This window comes from Solanum pennellii, chromosome 5 (genome assembly GCF_001406875.1).
Source record: "Solanum pennellii chromosome 5, SPENNV200".
In the NCBI taxonomy this organism is placed as follows: Eukaryota; Viridiplantae; Streptophyta; class Magnoliopsida; order Solanales; family Solanaceae; genus Solanum; species Solanum pennellii.
Window position 1 is genome coordinate 68,594,457 of NC_028641.1, and position 22,924 is coordinate 68,617,380.

The window sequence follows — 22,924 nt, forward strand, 5'->3', positions numbered from 1 at the left end:
ATTGGTACGAGGTAATAACTTAGTCAAATATCGAATACGATGCTTAATATGAGGTAAAGATAAGGGTTAGGATAGCAACACACGTAGCCGGACCAAGGTGCGGAGTGACATTTTCTAGATGCCGGACCAAGGATTTAGAAATACATAACTTATCACTTTGCATGCAAGATACTAGGAAAGAATTGTTATAGTTAGACTTATCAAGTTATGAACCTGTGGGGAACACGTAAACCCTAGTTACTTTGATTAATTGATTAAACTCCAACATTCGAAGCTGTTAGTAGTCTCCTTTTATTTCGCTAGTTATTTTCATTTATTTAGGAATAGAAACCCCCCTTTTATTGTTTTTACTTTCCAAGGAAGTAATTGACTAAATAAAAGAAATAATAGATTGAAGTTAAGTCTAGACTATTTTCCTCGTGGTAACGATCCCAACCTCACTTGTTGGGTTATTTACTTGGCACGACCTCTTTACTTCTTATTTGAGAAGTAAGTTTGAGCGTATCATTAACTTAGACTAATTTTCCATATTTTTCCTTTTTCTTTGCAAAAATGATTATTTTTAGTTTCTTAGCTTATTCTTAGGTTTTTTGAGTTGTTAGATGTTGCATCAACCTTCGAATCATTACTATGTGAGTAAACCTTTCACATCATGTTCATAGTATTTTTTGAGAATAGTCTTTCAATTATACACAACCACATATCATAGTTATAGACAATTCACGCATCATCATGTGTAAGTATAGGGTAGAATGATCTTGCAACAATATTTATAATTTACACAATAGTCATAGAATATCCACTATACAAGTGGATCACAAGCTTATACATAATCTTCATCAACATATTCAAACCCGCAAAATTTTTCCTTCAAGGCCATGAGACAATTTCAGCTGTAACTTCTTGAATCACTACATTGTATTGGGGATATCATGATTCAACAACTTAGTTAATGTAAACATGATAAATTGACATACTTATAATCTCAAGCAACCAACATATCAATATATAATTAGCAATATGGGGAAATCATACATGGATCAATTGGGAATTTCCATCTTAAATCAANGGGGGGTTAGAGGTGGTGTGATGTAAAAAAATAAATTTTTAAAAATACTTTCGGAGTGGTGGGTCCAGCCTTGTCTGGGGGAGTATCGGGGGGAGTGGCGTAAAAAGTAAAAAAAAGTAAGTTTTAAATACTTTTCAAAAGCATTTTTTTTGGAGGGAGGGAGGGGGCGGGGTGCGTGTGTTATGCACCGAGCCTACACCCTGGACATGAACGACACTCGTAAACCAACCATTAATGATCCCAAGAGAACCATTGGCCTGACTCAATGCTCAGCAGAAGACTTACCTGTTGAAATAGAAATCTCAAAACAAACTGAACTCTTAACAGTATCATTTATAAGATAGTTTAACTCAAAATATTCTAACATACTCAATACAAAAGTGTTCAACTCAAATCTTAAATATAAACAATAAAAATGAAAAGACTCCTCAAAACACTATTGCCTATGAAGCCTCTACAAACTATGATGGATGTCGGAACAAGACCCACGACATCCTAACAAAAATGAAAGTCAATGTGTGGAACCCTCTGAAGCAAGGAGACTCACCAAAGGAAATATGGAACTGCAAGTGGTATAAACGGAACCCATGTTGACTATCTTGATTATCATATTTGTCTCATGAAAGATGTAGGTCAAATGATATCAGTACATTGAATGTACGAGCATGCAAAGGAAACTCTAAAGCATAGACATAAGTTTTTCCTGTTAAAAAGGAAGACATACTCACCTTATCTCAACTTAACTCAACTCAGAAATACTCAAATCAATTCAATATAAAAGCAACAATAAAGATGTCGTATAAAGAAATCTTATAAAGTTAATAGATCTGTGCATATCATCTGGTTCCTCGAATAAGTTTGTCAAATCAACATAATAAAGCATAGTACGACAAAAACTAGTGTCTCTATGTGTTTATTTATTTAACTAAATTAAAAATGAAACATAAAAATAAATTAGTATGCTTAAAAATAACAGCAATTTTTTCCCTCAACTTCCCGTTCTATGTCAAACTATGCCATTCTTTTAGGTGGATCAACTAGTAAAGGACCTATGTGGGCACATTGTTATGGTATAAGTATATTGCTAGTAGAAACCCGTACTAACTAAAGTAAAAGGTTTCCATCATTTTTTGAGGAGTTAGAGCAACATAGATATTCTCACAAAATTTTCGTTCCTATTTTATGGTCTTCATTTTGTTGCATTCCTCATTCAAAGAATTTCATCCAATTTCTTAAAAAACTTTTATCCCATTTCTAGAGGTTTATTAGAAATGTTTTGTTAGGAAGACATCATTTTAGTCAACAAAGTCACTAGTTACATGCTTTAATCGAATCCTAAAATCTTAAAGTTATTTTTCTTTGTTTAGTATCTGTGTTAGTTCATTATGAAGGGGGATCTGTCCTTGTGGATTAGAAAAACCACGATTGTTTCCTAAACCCTCACTGCAAACGAATGTGTTATCAATGGGGGTTAAATTTATATATTATGTTGGTCAACAACCCCTGCAATTAGTTGTCCGCCCCAAGAACATTCACCTTTCCCAATTTGCGGAGATTTTCCTGGTCGTTGTAATATTTTGGCAACAATTTTATTGCGGGGTTAAAATCCCCTCAATACCAGATGTCATTAAACTTAAATCTGCGATTAGTTGCCCGCCCCAAGAACATTCACCTTTCCCAATTTGCGGAGATTTTCCTGGTCGTTGTAATGTTTTGGCAACAATTTTATTGCGGGGTTAAAATCCCCTCAATACCAGATGTCATTAAACTTAAATCTTATATGATGCAGATTAAGGGTCATCAGCAGGCACTTTGTTGATACCATTTGCACTCTAGCTAGCTTTGGTGAGCCTCTTACTTTACAGAGGGCTTCACATTTATTTCCAGCTTTTGTTATGTTTTCGTTGATTATTTCCCAACATCGATCTTACTATTAGAGAAATTCATGGATAGTTAGATGTTAAGGAGTCTTTATTATTCCCCTTCATGTTGAGTTGTTTTGAGATCTTGAGACAATTGAATGTATAACTTAATACGTATTTTCAAACGTTCATTCGAGGTAAGTTTTGGTTTAAAATTTAAAGTTAAATTACGCATTTGAAGTTCCTATTTTGATTGAGTAATTTTTCCGTGAATTAGTCAGCCAGACCAAGGGTTCTCTTGGGACCAATGATGGTTCTCGAGTGCCGAGCACGTCTTGAATGTAGGCTGGGGCATGACATAGAACTTTTTAACTATATCAATCTCGGCTATGGAACCTTTTGATTGTGATTAATTCCATAAAAGGGACTTGAAATGACCTAACAATCCATAACTAAACTAAGAAGATATAAGAATAAGTATTATATTGAAAAAAAGAATTTTGAATGAGAAATATTTTACCTTTCAAAAAAAAAACCATCCAATGATAATGTATTGGACCAACCGTTTATTACCTCAGCTGGCCAAATACAATAAGTAGTACTCATCTTTCCAAAAGGTTTGAAACCATCATTCGCTAGGTCTAAACGAACATTTCGGGGATCAATATTTAGAAAAGTAGTATCAAACTTCTTCCATGCCTCACCATCTCTAGGATGCTTCATGATTCCATCTCTATTTATATCCTCTGCATGCCATCTCATATGCTCTGTAATTTTAGAGCACATGAATAATCTTTGCAACCTTAGTTTTTGTGGAAAGTAACACAAAATTTTTGCAGGTACCTTCTTTGTTTCTTTTTTTTAGCAGGCTAGTTATTAATGCTCTTCGTGTTAAGGTTCCATCTGGAAAGGTTACAGTGCTTGCATGTTTCCTTATTACTTTCTCCGTTTAAAAAAGAATGACCCAAATTCCTTTTTAGCTTGTTTAGAAAATAATGACCTCTTTTCTTTTTTTTGCAAAACTTCAACTTCAACTTTTCACGTGGCATGTTTAAGACCACAATATTTAAGGGTATTTTGGTTTATTTGACATAAGTTTAATTTAAGAACTTTTATTTAAGAAAATTCCGATATCCTTATCCCTTTCTTCTATTTCTATTCAAGCTTGACACCAAGAGTTTCCTTTTGGACAAGTTCCATGTCTAGGATTTATGAGTAATTTAGAGATTTCCATGATCTCCTTAAAATGTGCATGTTTCTGAAAGATTATTATTTTGCTTAAAGTGAGTCATGAGTTACATGTTCCTCATGTTGATATGTATCTAGTATAAGTTATCTATGTGCTTCATGAGTTAGAATGTTGGGCATGCTTATATGGTATTTTGTGAAGAGTTGTATAATTTGCTTTATGATGAGAAGATGAGCATGATGTGAGTTGGAGAAGATAGTTCCTCCAATGAAATATGAAATGATAAATGTTGATGTTTTGATGCATAATGAGTTTGTAGATGTAGTTCCTGCATTTTTGTGTCGTATTGAGCTTATTGATGTGGAGTTGATGTTTTCTCCTAGTTTTGTGCATTGTTTGTAATGTTGCATGCATGATAGGCTGCTATTCTTGAGTCGTTTCCTTAATGTGTTCAAAGTGTCATTCAAGGACAAATGTTTTTAAGGGGGGAGAATGTAAGGACTCGCAAAATAATAGGTTGAACTAGAGCCTAACGTATGAACCATATAAGTTTATGTATAAATTGGAGATATAAAAGGGTCCCAAATTTTGGCAAAGCATAAGTTTAAGGGACGGTTTAAGTCTAGTGAACCACTTCGATGACTTTAAATGCTTCCTTAAACATGATTTTTTAGCTAAGTCCAGATATGGAATGGCGTTATCGTAAAAATTATTTTAAACTCAAATTAAAAAGTGGATACATTTTATATTAATTCTAAACAACTATATAGATTTTATATTAAAACATCCCCAAAATAAATCACTTTCACAAACACCCACTTCAAATAAAAAAAGTTCATCTTCCTCCAATATTTCTCTTTCTAAACTCAAGGAAGAAGAAGAAGGCATGGAAGCTTGGGTTTGAGGATTTCAAAAGAGTTTCTTCATCAATTTTCTTCAAGGTTTATTAATATAGGTATGGTGATACTTCATCCTTGATCAATCTTTCTGTCAAGGATTCCAATCAAAAAGATTTTCAAAGTCTTTCAAATATCAAAATCCTATTTTCTAATCTAAGCATGAGTTCATTGATAAAACATTTTCAAAGCAATCAAATTGATGAATTAAGGTTTGATTGATGATTATGAGTTGATTTTACATTGAATTTATTCAAGGACCCATGATTTTCTTAAACTCCTAAATTGATTTGAAATTGGTTGATTATGGATGTGTAATGGATAGTAGATGTCTATATGAAGTTAGTTTATGGATTCATGTCATTAATTATGCATTATTATGGAGAATTATTATTGTACTTTTATATTAAGGTATGGGAACCTTCATTCATGAAATTTCTTTCTCCATGAAGCCCTCCAACTCTAATTTTTGAAATTGGGTAATTCTTCAAAAGCAAGGGTTTTAAATCTAGCCATGGGTTCTTCCTAAAATGAATTTCTATGAGTTAATTTATTTATATTATGTATGATTTGATGTATAATGGTGATTTTTATGATAGATTCCCTATGAACCTATGTGCTTCCCTATGACCCAATTTTTATTAAATTGTGATGCTTAGAATTGTATCTATGTTAATCTATTCAATTAGTATTGTTCTGTTCATGATAAAAGTAGTAATACTAAGTGTGATTGCACGATATGACATATCACCCTTGAAGGGTAAATTGTAAGTGTTGAATCTTGAAGTATGGCCTTAAAGGCAATGTATGAAGATATCCTATGTTTAAGATTATTATATATATGAATTCTTTGATGCACTTTTGGTGGAGGTGCTTACTTGTAGTGCATGTTGAACTGTATATAGTGCTTTTTTGTGGCAGGACTGATTATATGAGTACACACATGCAATGAATGAATGAACTAATTGAATTACGATTAGGTCAATAATGAATGTGGATGTGTTGAGTTGCATGGTCTATAAATCCTTGAATGCAATACATGAAAATTATGCATGATTATTATAATATGTACATGCTTATGAACACTTTGAAAGGGAAGTGTCTATGAGGGCAATGTTGTTGTTTTATCATAGTATGGACAATTACACACACCCTATGCATAAATATGATTATGTTGTATCTATGGTGTCAATTGAAAGTATAGTTCTCATATTCACTTTTACACATTATGAAATATGAAATAAACATTTCTATGATCATCCTATTGTGTTGGTTGAAAAGTAATTCTCATGAAAACACTATGAATGTATGTAATAGGATTCCTCACATGTATATTAGAATTCTAAAGGTAAAAGGTAGTTTTCCTTATTGAATCAATGAGCTATGTTATTTGTAGTGATAAAGTTCGCCTTCACATACGTAAATGCAATTCACACTAGCTATGCATAAGTTTAGGAATAATTCTTAACACCGAGCGAATATGGTAAATAGGATAGAGACTCTCCCTCTAGTTTAGGTTGGGTCTTCTACAGATGCTCTCATGAGATGGAAACTCTCCCTCTAGTTAGGCCGAGTTTCTAGAAACAATCTCCCTATCACATAATGTGCCTGCATAGGTATTAGCTATTGTATCCACACTAAAATGAAATGTCACATCCGGAAAGTACCCCTTAGATGTAACCGGTATCGTCGTCCTCAGAGAGAACTAAGACTAACCTCTTAGTATTCATCATTACATTCATAGGTTAAAAATGCGGAAAATTTAAAACTTTTCATCTACACTACTTCATGAGGTTTACTTAGACCTCTCGCTTACACATAATATATTCATATCGAGTATAAATAGACCCTATGTATAAGAAGATTACATAGTCTTCTACTTTTATGTCACATATAGACAGCATACATAATAAAGTCTTAAAAAGGTATGTCTCATATTAAACATCTAAACGAAGTCAAATCAACATGGGAATAATCCCTTACACAATGTAGAAATGTCACATAGCGCATACAACAATATCTTGAAACAACGTGAATGAAATGATGGTCTTTAGACTATAACAAAGAACCATAGCAAGAGTAATAACAAGGCATCATCCTCGGACATAAGGACATACCCACACTTGGAGAAATGATCAAAGCCTTCTTCTAAAGTGGCCACGAACCTTCAACAATCCGAAATTGAAATGTTGGGGGGAAAGGGAGAAATGGGGTTAGCACAACACATGTACTAAGTATGGAATCATATACACATACAGCATAGAAATCATTCTAAAAAGGGACATTTAGTTAGATATGAGTATAGCCTTTCACCCTCAGACAGATGGTCAGTCCGAGCAGACGATTCAGGTGTTGGAAGATATGCTTCGAACGTGTGTGATCGATTTCGGTACTAGATGGGATCGGCATTTACGCTTAGCAGAATTTGCCTACAATAACAGTTATCACTCTAGTATCTAGATGGCCCCATTTTGAGGCGTTGTATACCAGAAGGTGTAGATCTCTGATTGGTTGGGGTTTGATTCGGTGGAGATGGACTCTTCGGATACAGACTTGCTTAGAGATGCTATGGAGCAAGTCCATATGATTCAGTATAGACTATTGACAGCTCAGAGTCGACAGAAGAGTTATGTAGACCGGAGAGTTAGAGTCTTAGTGTTTATGGAGGGTGATCATGTCTGGTTCCGAGTATCACCCATGAAGGGTGTGATGAGGTTTGGAAAGAAGGGCAAGCTTAGCCCTAGATTCATTAGACCTTTCGAGATTTTGAGCCGAGTGGGAGAGGTAGCTTATAAGTTGGCGTTTCCACCTAGTTAGTCTGTAGTTCATTCTGTTTTCCATGTCTCTATGCTTCAGAAGTATATTCCAAATGAATCTCATATGATTTCACTTGATTCTATGGAGCTGGGTCCCGACTTGACATATGAGGAGGAGCCTATAGCTATATTAGATAGGTAACCACAAAAGCTTAGGACCAAGGAGATTGCTTCAGTGAAGGTGCAGTGGAAGCACCGTTCAGTAGGAGAGGCAACTTAGGAGACAGTGTCTAACATGCGTGCCAAATACCCTCAGCTTTTTGAAGCTTCAAGTACCTTCTTTTACTTTATGTTCGAGGAAGAACATGATTTTTAGTGGTGGATAATGTAATGAACCGCGAGGTTATTTTTGGACAATTTAAATTATTCGTATAACTTGAGTTAATTTATTTATGGTTAATTGTAGATAATGGAATTAATAGATAGTTAGTGCGCTAAAGTGATCATTTATTTAAGATCCTATACTATTAGGGTCATGTATAAAAAAATAAGTTAGTGGTTTTAGTCAGTTTAATAAACGATCAATTTAGAAAAGAAGGAGTGGCAGAAACCTTACATGAGCGACGCACACGAGAGGAAAAGGAATAGTGATCTGCAGGTAATAATCGTTCGTACTTTGTTATAATTGTTTTGCTTAATTGTTTATGGCTACAGTCAATAGTGTATGAATTTAAGAAATTGAGTTTGGCGGTGCAATTAATGTGTTCTTCTGTCGGTCATTCATGCTGGGAAATTGAGGGCATGTGAAGCCAAATTGTTGATTGACATTAAAAGGCAATTATATTTATATAAAAGGAAAAAATTAATAAGTTGTAATAAATATTGTAATGAAAATTGAGGCATATTGTTGTAAGCATGTTAATGTGACGGTGGGAATTCTGGGAATTTTAGCAAATCTTGAAATACTTTTGGAATAAGTAATGATGACCAATGATTGGATCATTATGACTCAATCATTGGTTAAAGGAAAGAAGTTGAAAAGAAAGAAAATAGAAGACAATTCTGCAACGTGAATATGTAATTTTTAGAGTCTTAGTTATTATATTATGGTTCAAGTTTTGATATATTGGTATGTATATGATTTAAATATTGGGTGAATTACATTTTGTGAGTACCATTTAAATTATGATATTGGAAAAAAAATTGGGATGAAATCCTAGACTTGAAACTTGAAAAATATAATAGTTGAAATGATAGTTGCATCAAGAATTAAGAACTTGATTATACATTTTGGTGAATTTTTAGGTCAAGATTAAACACATAATAATATGAGTGTTGTTAGGTCCAAAACCTTATTGTGAATATCTATGCTTGAATAGATCCCATCGATTCGGAAGCTCAACGGAAAGGGAAGGCTCAAGTCCCGGAGTAATTATTCGGTTGTCTAAGGCAAGTGGATTTCTAAACTCTTGTTAAGCGTATGAAATTCGTGTATTTGGTTGTGTGGTGTTGAGAATGATTTGGATACTTGTTGCTTATTTGTTGCTGTTGTATTCCTTGTTGAAAATTGTGCTTTGTTATCAAAATGGTTTTTTCCTCATTTTTCATTTGAGCATGTCACTTGCATTGTATCTGAGACATGGTTGTGATAAGAGTTAAGTGATAATGTACCATTTCGAGGATCATATCGCGCGCCGCGATGGATATTATATTTCGAGGGACATATCGCGCGCCGCTACAATTACTATTATCGAGGGTCGTGTCGTGCACCGCGATAGATGCATGCATGGGTCCCAAACTGAGAAACTGTGGTTGTGTATCGTTAGGAAAGACATGCATCACTATACTTGACATTGCATCTCATGGCATTACACATTTTTATTATTGATGAACTTGAACACGCGTTTTGCTGATCTTGTGAGTGTTTCTCTGTGAAACTTGTGACTGTTGAATATTGAGTTTCTATTGAGAATATGAAAACTGGTAGAGTGTGGTTATTGAGTTGTGTGTTTGGTAAATTGTGAACTGTTAGGCTGTAGTGTGGAGGTTCAGAGAAGGTGTAAGAAGTACCCGTATTTTCTTCACTTACTTGTGTTTAGAGGTTTGCTTGTTGGGTACCGTGTGGTTTGGTACTCACCCCTTGCTTCAACAAATTTTTGTAGGTTACGAGCCCAGATCTTCGTGATCCCTTCCATTCTCTTCGTTTCCGAGGCATCTTGTGAAGGATCGTGAGGTAGCTGCTTCTCATCTCAGCGAACTTTCCTACTTCAGTTTATGACTTTGTTTTTACTTGAAAGACAACTTCATTTAGACTCGTATTTTTATTTCAATTCTAATATTTACAGTAGAGGCTTGTACACGTGACAACCTTGTTTTAGGGATTGAATTAAGTTGACTTGTTTTCGTTACAGAAAATACTATTGGACTTCCGTTTATTTCAGCACTTTGTTAGATGTTGGGTTCTAGGCTGACTTGTCTTGGTGGGATAAGACGAGTGTCATCACACTCATTTTTGGATCGTGAAAACTTGTTTTTAAAAGATAACTAAGATTCAAGTACCCACTTCACAGCTTGCCACGTGCCATCTTCCCAGTAGGCCACATCATATCTGTCCTTTAGCCTACCTGTTGGTGCCTAAAAACCACTATTATAATTAAAAGAACCAAACTTTTCAAGTCTTTAATAGGAAAAAATGCCAACCTAAGCCTTACCAAAATAATTTAGACATTCACTATTTTATACTCTGTAGTGTATATCAAATATACATATAATATAACCTCTTTGTGACAGAATATATCCTAAACTCTTTATACTTCCTAACTGGCTCCTACCAAATTCTTCTAAAAAAAATGGACTGGACCAGAGGCCACATTACAGGCCATGGCTCTACAACAGCCGTGTCAGTCGCCCTGTCACGCTGCACCGGTGAGATATTTTTTGTCAAGTCCACGGAGATTTCTTGATCCGATTTCTTACAAAATGAGCAAAAAGTTCTATCAAAATTGAGCTCTTCTTAAGTAGTTGACTACAAGGGGTACGATGTAACTAGAGGGAACAACAAGGTAATGTTCAATCTTATGATGGAGTACATGCCCGATGTAACACTCATCGATACAGGGAGGCCGATTGAATGAGGAATTGATCCGACACTACATGAAAAAAATTGTTCAAGGACTAGACTACCTACATTCGAAAGGGATAGTACATTGCGACATCAAAGGTCACAACATTTTGTTATGTAACACTGATGTCAAAATTGGGGATTTCGGATGTTCTAAACGTGTTGATGGTGTGACAATTGGTGGCACACTATGTTCATGTCACCAGAAGTAGTTCGTTAGGGAAGAACATGGGTTTTTGTTGATATATGGGATTAGGATGCACGATTATTCAAATGGCCAGAGGTGGTTCACCGTGGACTAACTTATTAAGTTTACATACAACAATGTTTATCACTCGAGTGTTCAGATGACTTTATTGATGAATGTTAAGGAAGGATGTGTAGGTATTAAATTGGTCGGTTTGAGATTGGAGATGTGAAACACTTAGGAGGTAATGTTATTCGATAAAGAAAAGGCATGTGAGATAAGTACCCTAGTAATTCGACATTTCAGATATTACTCTACCTTTATTTTACCCAAGTCTTTCCTAGTTGATCACTCGTGGACGAGTGATGGGTAAATTGATATCTATAGTAACGACCTAATTCCGTCATTATGGAAAAGTCAATAAAGAAAGAATTGGGGCCAGAAACTCTTTCATAGTAAATTGAAATTACCCAATCTAGTCCAGACTTGGAAGAAATCAGAGTCACTAATGTGTAGGAAAAATCTAAAAATCTAGTAATGAATAAGAGATCTAATTGTGAATTTTATTATATGAGTGGATAGATAAGACGATCACAAACCCGCACCACTTTAAGGAATCAAATTTGGACGAGCAGAACTCCTGAAAATGATATTTTTGTGAAGGGGTACATTCTGCCTCCGTCGGTGCCGCTAGAGCGGCGCCACTGCAGCGAGATGGGTTCGCTAGAGCGGGACATACGAGTTTTAAAGTCTCTTATAAACCCTAACACAACCCTATTTGATATTTTTTTACTTTTACGACTAAGGAGGTGACCCAGACGAGTTCTTCACAATTTTCACCATTTTTTAGGCTAAAGGTAAGGTTTTAACTCTCCGAATCCGTTTTTCGATACGTAGAACATATTTCCTTGGGTCATTATTGATGGAAAATGGTTTTGATCTAAGAATTATGGTGGAAAAAGCCCTAATTTGAGAATTATGATCTTGGGTTTCGTCTAGGGTTATTGGGTTTGTTATAATCCGAATAATTAGAACTTTGATCTTTGATCCTTGCGTATATCAATTTGTTGTAGACCTAGAACAAGAGGAAAGAATCCGGAAAGGAAAGATTTAAGTGTCTTATGGGACTCAAGCTTGGATTCGAGGTAGGTGATGGTCGTGATTCTATGATTGTGTGATACATACTTGTTCTCTATTCATTGTGATACTTGTATATGTATGCATGTTGTAATATTGATCGTGTTATTCTTACAATAACTTGTATTTATAAAGTTAATAAACAGAAACAGAAACAGACATAAGATGAAGCAGAAAATAATATAGAATACAAGAATTAATCCGAGTCCACAGAAACAACTGTGTGTCCTTAAGAAATTTAATCCCCTCACTGTACCCAAGGTTATGGATTAATTTCTCCCAAGATAAAACGGATTAAACCTGTTAAAGAAATAGCGGTACCTCAAACTTCTTTAACTTCAACGAACTTAAGAACAGCAACAAGTCCCACAGACTCAGTCGATCGACACTTTGATTTTATTTGAGAGAAAAATAAATGCAGAGAAAGAAAAAATTTTCAGTGATTAAAAAATCAAAAATTGACTTCCTTTTATAGCCATTTTCAGCAAGGAACATGTCTGTTCAGTGAAATCTGTTCAGACCCATTTTATCCAGAAAGTTGTGTCTTTTGGAAAAAATAACAACTTTTCAGAAAATTGTGTCTGTTAGGAAAATAACTACTTTTTGGAAAGTAACGACTTTTCGAAAAGTAACGACTTTTCGGAAGGAGTAACAACTTTTCGGAATGTTACTGTTACCTGCAAATTTATAAGAAATGACTTTTCATTTGCACTTTGCAAATGACTTTTCATTTTCCCTCCAAAGTAGTTCCCTCACTTTTCATATTCTCTCTTTTCTTTTCCCATTAACACTTGCCAAAACCCAACAATCCCCCACATGAATGGTGAAGGCTATTGTTAAAACATATGCATGTAAAAACTTGTGTGTCTTGTAGGTAAAGGTTAATCGCATGTGGATAAGTAGGTTTCCCTTTAAACTTTCCGTAGTGAACATATATCGGATATACACGGTCAATCGGTAGATTTGATATCTTTGAACCGTCGAGCTTTGGTGTATACCTAGACAACATATGTCACACAATCAACCCTTGAATTGTTCTTAGTTCTCATTGTTTTGTTCGTTTCAGCCATGAACACATCTTGGATAGTAAGTGCTTAAAGAACTGGCCTTACCGGATTCTCCTTGAAGCGGCTTACACTTCACACTTACATAGGTGATTTCTAAATGTGTTATCCCATAGATACACCATTTGATATTCCCTGTATCAAACTTAGAAATCATTAAAAAGTCCTTATGTCTTTATCCTGGTTACTAAACATTGTCTCATCATGAGAATGGACCATAAAATAATACTAATATTTTTTTTCTTTTGACAATGTTGAACCGTCATCAATGACTTTGTTTTATCTCCTTGAACCTAGATCTTGGGATCTCCAGTCTTCTAGGTAGAGTTACCGCCACGATGACTTGTTCTCGGCCATAGTCCCATTCCCGTCGATGATTTCTCAACTCCCTCTCTGTTTAGGCCTTTTGTAAGTGGATCCGACACATTATCTTTTGACTTCACATAGTCAATTGTGATAATTCCACTAGAGAGTAGTTGTCTCACAGAGTTATGTCTTCGTCTTATGTGACGAGACTTGCCGTTATACATAATGCTTCCATCCCTTCCTATTGTAGCTTGACTATCACAATGTATGCACATAGGGGCCATTGGTTTGGGCCAAAATGGAATATCTTCTAAGAAATTGCGGAGCCATTCAGCTTCTTCACCTGCCTTGTCTAAAGCAATGAATTCAGACTCCATTGTAGAGCGAGCTATACATGTTTGTTTGGATGATTTCCAAGATATTGCTCCTCCACCAATAGTAAAAACGTATCCACTTGTGGATTTTGTTTCAGTTGACCCAGTAATCCAATTTGCATCACTATATCCTTCAAGAACGGCTGGATATCTGTTGTAATGTAAAGCATAGTTTTGAGTGTCATCTAAGTATCCCAAAACTCTCTTCATTGCCAACCAATGATTATGATTAGGATTACTTGTGTATCGACTCAGTTTACTGATAGCGCAAGCTATGTCTGGTCGTGTACAATTCATGACATACATTAAGCTTCCCAATACGCTAGCATAGTCCAATTGAGACTGACTTTCACCTTTATTCTTTGCAAGATGAAGATTTACATCAATTGGAGTCTTTGCCCTTTTAAAATTCAAAAATTTGAATTTTTCAAGTATCTTTTGAATATAATGAGTTTGAGACAATGCTAGACCGTTAGGAGTTTTAAGAATTTTAATTCCTAATATCACATCAGCAACTCCTAAATCTTTCATATCAAACTTACTAGCAAGCATACGCTTTGTAGCTTTTATATTAGCAATGTCTTTGCTCATTATAAGCATATCATCTACATATAGGCATAAAATAACTTCCTGATTTGGAGTATCTTTAATGTAAACACATTTATCACATTCATTGATCTTAAATCCATTTGACAACATGGTTTGATCAAACTTTGCATGCCATTGTTTTGGTGCTTGTTTTAGCCCATAAAGTGACTTAATAAGTTTGCACACTTTCTTTTCTTTACCAGGAACTACAAAACCCTCAGGCTGTTCTATGTAAATTTCCTCTTCAAGCTCTCCATTTAAGAAGGCTGTTTTCACATCCATTTGATGAATTTCAAGACCGTATACTGCAGCTAGTGCAATTAACATCCGAATTGATGTAATCCTAGTCACTGGTGAGTATGTGTCAAAATAATCAAGACCTTCTTTTTGTCTAAAACCTTTGACAACAAGTCTTGCTTTATATTTGTCAATAGTTCCATCGTCTTTCATCTTCCTTTTAAAGATCCATTTTGAACCCAAGGGTTTGTTCCCTGGAGGAAGATCAACCAACTCCCAAGTATGATTGCTTAAGATTGATTCAATTTCACTATTAACAGCCTCCTTCCAAGAGGTTGAGTCACTAGACAACATTGCTTCCTTGAATGTTTGAGGCTCACTTTCAAGAAGAAATGTTACAAAATCTGATCCAAATGAAGTAGATGTCTTTTGACGTTTACTGCGTCTTGGACTTTCTTCATTTTGTTCATTCTCTTTTGGTTCTTCTCTGGGTTGTTTAGATCCCCCACTAGATGACTCAAGTCTAGTTTTATACGGATAGATATGTTCAAAAAATTTAGCACTATCTGATTCCATTACCGTATTATCATGAATATCCGGATGTTCGGACTTATGAACCAAAAATCGACATGCCTTACTGTTTGTGGCATATCCAATGAATACACAATCCACAGTCTTAGGTCCTATTTTTACCCTCTTAGGTATAGGAACTTGGACTTTGGCTAGACACCCCCACACTTTGAAATATTTCAAATTGGGTTTTCTACCTTTCCATTTCTCATATGGAATTACATTTGTCTTTGAGTGAGGCACTCTGTTAAGTATCTGATTTGCTGTAAGGATAGCTTCCCCCCACAAGTTCTGTGGTAAACCTGAACTTATAAGTAATGCATTCATCATTTCTTTTAAAGTTCGGTTTTTTCTTTCTGCAATTCCATTAGACTGAGGAGTGTAGGGAGCAGTAGTTTGATGGATTATTTCATTTTCTAAACATATTTCTGCAAATGGAGATTCATATTCTCCACCTCTATCACTTCTGATCATTTTGATCTTTTTATCTAACTGATTTTCAACTTCAGTTTTATATTGCCTAAATGCATCTATTGCTTCATCCTTACTATTTAGCAAATAGACATAACAATATCTAGTGCAATCGTCAATAAAAGTTATGAAATACTTTTTCCCACCACGTGATGGTGTTGACTTCATGTCACAAATATCAGTGTGAATCAATTCTAAAGGATTTGAATTCCTTTCAACAGATTTATAAGAATGCTTAGCATACTTAGATTCAACACAAATTTGACATTTTGATTTATTGCACTCAAATTTTGGCAAAATATTTAAGTTAATCAGTTTTCGCAAGGTTTTGTTATTAACGTGTCCCAAACGTTCATGCCATAAACATTTAGACTCAAGCAAGTAAGAAGAAGCAAAATCTTTATTCATATCAACTGCAATTACATTGAGTTTGAAAAGGCCATCACTAAGGTAGCCTTTTCCTACATACATATCATTTTTGCTTACTACTACTTTATCAGAAACAAATACACATTTAAATCCATTCTTGGTCAGAACTGGAATTGAAACTAAATTCTTTCTCAATTCTGGAACATATGAGACCCTATTCAAAGTCACCACCTTGCCTGATGTCATCTTTAATAGGACTTTGCCAGTTCCTTCCACCTTTGCAACAGCGGAGTTTGCCATAAACAATTTTTCATCTGTAAGTGCTGGAGTATATGATGAAAATAATTCTTTGTTGGCACAAACATGGCATGAGGCACCAGAATCTATCCACCATTCTCTTGGATTTCCAACCAAGTTACATTCTGAAAGCATTGCACAGAGATCGTCCATTTCTCCTTTGGATTCAGCCAAGTTTGCTTGATCCTTCTTTTTCTTGTCCTTCTTAGGACCCCGACATTCATTAGCCCTATGACCATGTTTACCACAATTAAAGCAGTTTCCATTGAATTTCTTCTTAGGAGGATTGCTTTTTGGACCAGATGCTTTCTTTCTTTTCTTTAATTTTGTGGGATCTTCTTCAACAAAATTTACTCCAGATATTGCTGAATTACCACGTGACCTCTTTTCTGCAGCCTTATTATCCTCTTCGATTCTCAACCTTACTATGAGATCTTCAACAGTCATCTCCTTGCGTTTGTGTTTCAAGTAGTTTTTAAAGTCCTTCCACAATGGAGGTAACTTTTCAATAATTGCAGCCACTTGAAAAACATCATTCACAATCAATCCTACATTAAAGATTATGTGAGTATTAAGGGAAAACTTAATATTTCTAACATAGGCATTAAATAAATTTATACCTTCAGCAAGGAGATCATGGATTATGACCTGCAATTCTTGAACTTGGGTGACGACAGTCTTACTGTCTATCATCTTATAGTCCAGAAATTTTGCCACAATGAATTTCTTCATTCCGGCATCTTCTGTTTTGTACTTCTTTTCTAAAGCATCCCAGAGTTCTTTTGAGGTTTTGGCATTGCTGTACACATTGTACAGATCATCTTGCAGACCACTCAAAATATAATTTTTACACAAAAAATCTGAGTGTGTCCATGCTTCTGTTACCAAGAATCGTTCATCAGCCGGAGTTTCATCTGACATAACAGGAACATTCTCATTAATGAACTTCTGCAGACTCAACGTAGTGAGATAGAAGAACATCTTTTGCTGCCATCTCTTAAAGTCGACTCCAGAAAACTTTGCAGGTTTCTCAGCCGGTGCTAAGGCAGCATTTGAACGATTATGTGCAACCGTTGTTGTTGCAGCACTTACTGTTCCAGCATTTGTTCGACTTGAATTAGTCATTTTTTTCTGTCACAAATGGCAGATAAATTAAGTATTAAAAATACTAACAGTAATGAACAAATCTTTACACAAACTGTTTCTGATTTAACGATAAAGTTTTTATGTCTTTTAATCGTTAACCGAATGAATTTTAAAAATTCAAGCAGAGTAGAAAACCATAAAGGTTTTAATCTCCAGAAACCTCAAATACAGAAACTGCTAAATTTCTTAAGATTGTTATTCTTACAATAACTTGTATTTATAAAGTTAATAAACAGAAACAGAAAGAGAAATAAGATGAAGCAGAAAATAATATAGAATACAAGAATTAATCCGAGTCCACAGAAACTACTGTGTGTCCTTAAGAAATTTAATCCCCTCATTGTACCCAAGGTTATGGATTAATTTCTCCCAAGATAAAACGGATTAAACCTGTTTAAGAAATAGCGGTACCTCAAACTTCTTTAACTTCAACGAACTTCAGAACAGCAACAAGTCACACAGACTCAGTCGATCGACACTTTGATTTTATTTGAGAGAAAAATAAATGCAGAGAAAGAAAAAATTTTCAGTGATTAAAAAATCAAAAATTGACTTCCTTTTATAGCCATTTTCAGCAAGGAACATGTCTGTTCTGTGAAATCTGTTCAGACCCATTTTATCCAGAAAGTTGTGTCTTTTGGAACAAATAACAACTTTTCAAAAAATTGTGTCTGTTAGGAAAATAACTACTTTTTGGAAAGTAACGACTTTTCGAAAAGTAACGACTTTTCGAAAAGTAATGACTTTTCGAAAAGTAACGACTTTTCGGAAGGAGTAACAACTTTTCGGAATGTTACTGTTACCTGCAAATTTATAAGAAATGACTTTTCATTTGCACTTTGCAAATGACTTTTCATTTTCCCTCCAAAGTAGTTCCCTCACTTTTCGTATTCTCTCTTTTCTTTTCCCATTCACACTTGCTAAAACCCAACAGATCGTAGATGTTGAAATTGAAATCATGACTTAAATGTGTGATCTTTATGTGTTGTTGGGATCGCTTGCCATGTTCCGGCATTAAAATTGGATCAGATTGCCAGGTTTCGACATGCTAACTGGGATCGGTTGCCACATTCCGACATAAAAGATGGATCGGAATGCCACGTTCCGACATGCTAACAATTTGACTTTGGGTTCCGTGAGAGGACCAACTATGTGATGAACCATGTGAATTGTGATGTTGATTCTTATGATAGTATTGAACATGTTGATATTTATGCATGTGTTATAATGATGTATTGACTTGTTTATGTTACACTAGTGGGATAGCAACGTGATCTTACCAGTACACGGTGGTTGTGTACTGATTCTACCCTTTCTCTTATTTTTGTTGAGTACAGGGCATCTTCACTCGACTGTTGATAAACCTCGCTTAGGAAATCAGTGATCGTTTCGAATTCAAGGGTGACTAGTTCTTCCGGGCTGCCTTGAGTTCTCTTTTGTTTAAGTCTACTATTTTTTGACTCAGACTATTGTTAAGGTATTGTTTAGTTTTGGGGGTTGTACCCCTTGTTCTTAGACTTATTGTAATTGTTAAAATTACTCAGGTTGTAGGCGTATTTTTTGCATCGTCTTAGTTTACTTAATATACTTCCGTAACTGAAATACCTTAGTTTTAGATTATTTTCTTTAGTTTGAGGGAAATGCACAAGTACCCCTACAGTATGACCGAAATTTCACAGACACACCTTAACTATACTAAGGTCCTATTACCCTCCTAAACTTATTTTTTAAAAATATTTTGCACCTTTTGTCTTATGTGGCACACTCCGTGGCTCCACGCAATTGAGACACGTGAGAGATATTTAGATTCCTTGTAAGCTAAAAAGGTGCACAAAATTACCAAAAAAATAAGTTAGGGAGTTGGGAGGGGGGGGGGAGGGAGGGGGTAATAGGACCTTAGTTTAGTTAAGGTGTGTCTATAGGATTTCGATCATAGTCTAAAGGGGTACTTGTGCATTTTTCCTTAGTTTGATGATAGTAGTGGTTATCCTACCGAAGTGTGAGTGTGTGTTAGAGCAGATGCATTTGAGAGGAAGAAGAGAATGATAAAACAGTAAAATTGAAATGACCGACTTAACTTCTCATTAGTCACAAGGTGCTATTTATACACTCTACATCATTAATAAACTACCTAACTACTTTTTAAACTAATAAATCAATCAACAAACTAACTCAACTAATCACATGCAATGCACATTTCAACATCTATGAGTTTGCTTATACCTTAAGTAATTATATATATAAAAAAAATCTATTTTAACCATGACCAATTTATTAATTATTACATGACCAATTTATCTAATCATCATACATGCTAAAGTGAATTAGATTGTATTTTGATTTGAGTTAATTTGATTCTATTTATAATTCCTAGATTGCAATAGATTGTAATCTGAAAATTGTTTGATGTTTTAGTGGAGATTTTAAAAATCCTACTGAAATAGATGGTGATTTTTACTTTCTTGATGAAGGAGTCATGTTCTCATGAAAACTCATACAGGTCTTCAATACATTTTTCTGCTAATAGTTACATTGTAGGCTTACGTAGGACCTGGTCCCTGGAATAGCGGTGGACCCGTACAACTCTTCAATTGGTAAAGAGCATGTGGAGATTTATTGTGATTGCAATAAAAATATTGGTGATTGTGATTTTACTTTCTTGATCATGGAGTTTTACATGTAAAATATATCGTCTTCTTTATTTTCAGGTCTTAAGGTTTGTTCTTCGGTTCATAGTGAAAGAACCTGGTGAGGAGCCATGTTCTCATTACTGTAGTGAAAACTCATACAGGTTTTCAATACACTCCCTTCTTTCACTTTCAATTGGTAAATGACAGTTTAGATTGGTTAATGAAACGGTAAATAGTAATTGAACCAGACAGACAGCAAACCTTTACTCCATTACAAAATGCGTTATAGGTTCAAATACTCACATATTGATGTGGAAACTCCTGAATACGATCCCCCATTAAACGGCAACACAGGTGAGAACATACATGCTCGGAAATGATGTTAGAAAGTCATTTGCTGTGATTGCTTGGTTATAGCAGAAAGTAACTTCGTAAAGCAAAAATAGTTAAATGAGACTGTTCATTCAGCAAGTAAGTCTAGTCGTTATACGTTCAAATACTCAAAACCTTTACATACTAAATCTGTATATAGGGATTTGATTCTGTTTGTTGAATTCCTTCCCAACACTATCTGCTATAGTCAATCCTCATCTGAGCAATTGTTGAGGTGGTCGATGATTAAGATTCCACACTAACTGATTCAGCATATTTGGAATCTCTGGATCTTTCTGCAAATTAATAATATCATTAAGGATATTTTGGTTTCTGAACATTAGCTAGAGGGATGTTGTATCTGTCAGAAGAAAGAAAACGATGGACTTACATGAATAATATTGTGAAAAGTGTTGCCAATTAGCTGTTGAGGAAACATGTTTCCCACTGTTTCGTATACCCTGTATTATGATGGGAGATCAAATCAAACAATAATGAATTAGAGACAGAATTCGACATTACAAATAACCATAAGAGCAGCAGGGACAAAAAAAAATTACCCGTCTTCCCATGCTACTCGCGTAAGACATAGGTAGCATTGAATAACATATTTGAGGTGCTGTGGACAAGGGATTTCAAAATTAAATGTTTCTTCTACCAGTTGACGCAAGACTTGTATTAGTGACTGAAACTCATCGGGATAAGCACAACAATATTTTAGCCCATCCTCTTGCATCAAGATTTTCATAAGTATGAGTGTCGCAGCCTGCACAGACGTAACACTCTTTTCATTTATAAGATATAATCTGATCATATTTTCACAAAAGAGGAAACTGCAGGAAGGTCTAACCTTCTGTATCTGTGTATCATCATGACGGATGCAGTGCAGGCACAAAGAAAATAAATTTGTGTCTAGCAATACATGAAGAATTTCTTGCCCATGTAACTCATCAAACTGCACAAGAAAATGAACTCAGAACATGATTTGTACTATTACGTATATGGAATTCACTTGAAAGACTCACCTTTGCTAGGGCAGCAAGAAATTCCAAGATTCTAAGTCTCAAAAATTGCAGAGACCAAATCACTTTTGTAGACATTCCAAGATATGGTAAAAGATAATGTGGTATGCGTGCTGCATAATAAAAAAGATCCACTTTTACTTGTTCACTATCACAATCCACAAAGAAAATTCGAATAAAATTGTAATAAGACTCTACCGTTAACGAGACCCCTTCTTCCATCTGGGTAAGAGGCTATACACTGCACTTATAAAAGAGCATTCTGTTAGAAATTTTTTACTCTGTACGTAAAAGTAGAAAAAAACAGAGGATATGATCAATATTCACCTGCCATACAGTAAGAGCATTACAAACTCGAAGAGATTCCATCATGTTTAATGTTGAAACTTCAAACTTGGCGTATGCTGCTACTACTTCCTAAATTTCAAATTATAAATCATAATAATTCAGCGATTCGGATGATGGAAACAAAATCTTTAATACCTGTAAAAGTGTGGTGGTTGTAAGTGAGGAGTTCCACAAATGAAATCCAAGATTGATACGCATTGCTTCACTTGACTGCTGTTTAATGAGATTGTTGAGTTGTTTAAGAACCTCATCGCGATTATTACCCCCATGAAGATGCTTTATCAACTGCGCCGCCCACAGAGGATGCTTAAAAATTGGTAAGGGCGGAGGAGGAAGAAGATTGTTACTCATTTCCAGAAAACAGTTGAACAAAATCTTTATTTTCTTGTTTCTGTGTGTGTATGAATTAATGAAGGAAACAGAAAGCATATATATATATATATACAAACACGCGGGAAGGTTTGCGGTTAATGCATAATCGCCAAATTTGTAGAAGTATACTAATTTCTACGGTATTCCTAAATATTTACTCAACTATTCATTTCAAAGTTTTTTTTTTCTTTTTCTTTCTTAGTTATTATGTTAAATAAACAGAGCTAATATGTTAAAAAGTGACTCAACTTTAAAAATTTATTTAACTTTATTGTATATCAATAAAATCAGTCAACTAAATTTTACATTAAGAAGTCATATTATGACGAGTAAAATATTATGACGAGTAAAATATTTGTTTTATGTCATATAAATATAAATTCCACAAATAAACAAAAAAAATTATCAAGGAGTTTTAATGGACAAAAAATATTATAGATTTTAATTCATATGGTAGGAAATTAACGGAAATTTTTTTTATATTAGGAAAAATGCACTAGTACCCTCTTAGAGTATGATCGAAATCTCAAACAAAAAGCTT

General features: G+C 34.8%; 2 protein-coding genes across 2 annotated transcripts; one reads left to right on the top strand and one right to left on the bottom strand.

Moving 5' to 3' along the window:
* Positions 1-10,621: 10,621 nt before the first annotated feature.
* LOC107019675 (mitogen-activated protein kinase kinase kinase 17) lies at positions 10,622-11,244 on the top strand. Its single transcript, XM_015220074.2, is given in 4 exon segments — positions 10,622-10,884; positions 10,886-11,079; positions 11,082-11,141; positions 11,144-11,244. Coding segments are annotated over 4 exon segments (618 nt in total).
* Positions 11,245-20,462: 9,218 nt separating this feature from the next.
* LOC107019676 (CCR4-NOT transcription complex subunit 9-like) lies at positions 20,463-22,397 on the bottom strand. Its single transcript, XM_015220075.2, has 8 exons — positions 22,147-22,397; positions 21,991-22,080; positions 21,862-21,904; positions 21,667-21,776; positions 21,492-21,596; positions 21,202-21,407; positions 21,033-21,102; positions 20,463-20,937 (listed from the first exon to the last, which is right to left on the bottom strand). Exons 1-8 carry the CDS (start codon positions 22,360-22,362, stop codon positions 20,857-20,859), a joined length of 921 nt encoding a protein of 306 aa, XP_015075561.2. The 5' UTR covers positions 22,363-22,397; the 3' UTR covers positions 20,463-20,856.
* Between the last annotated feature and the right edge of the window lie 527 nt (positions 22,398-22,924).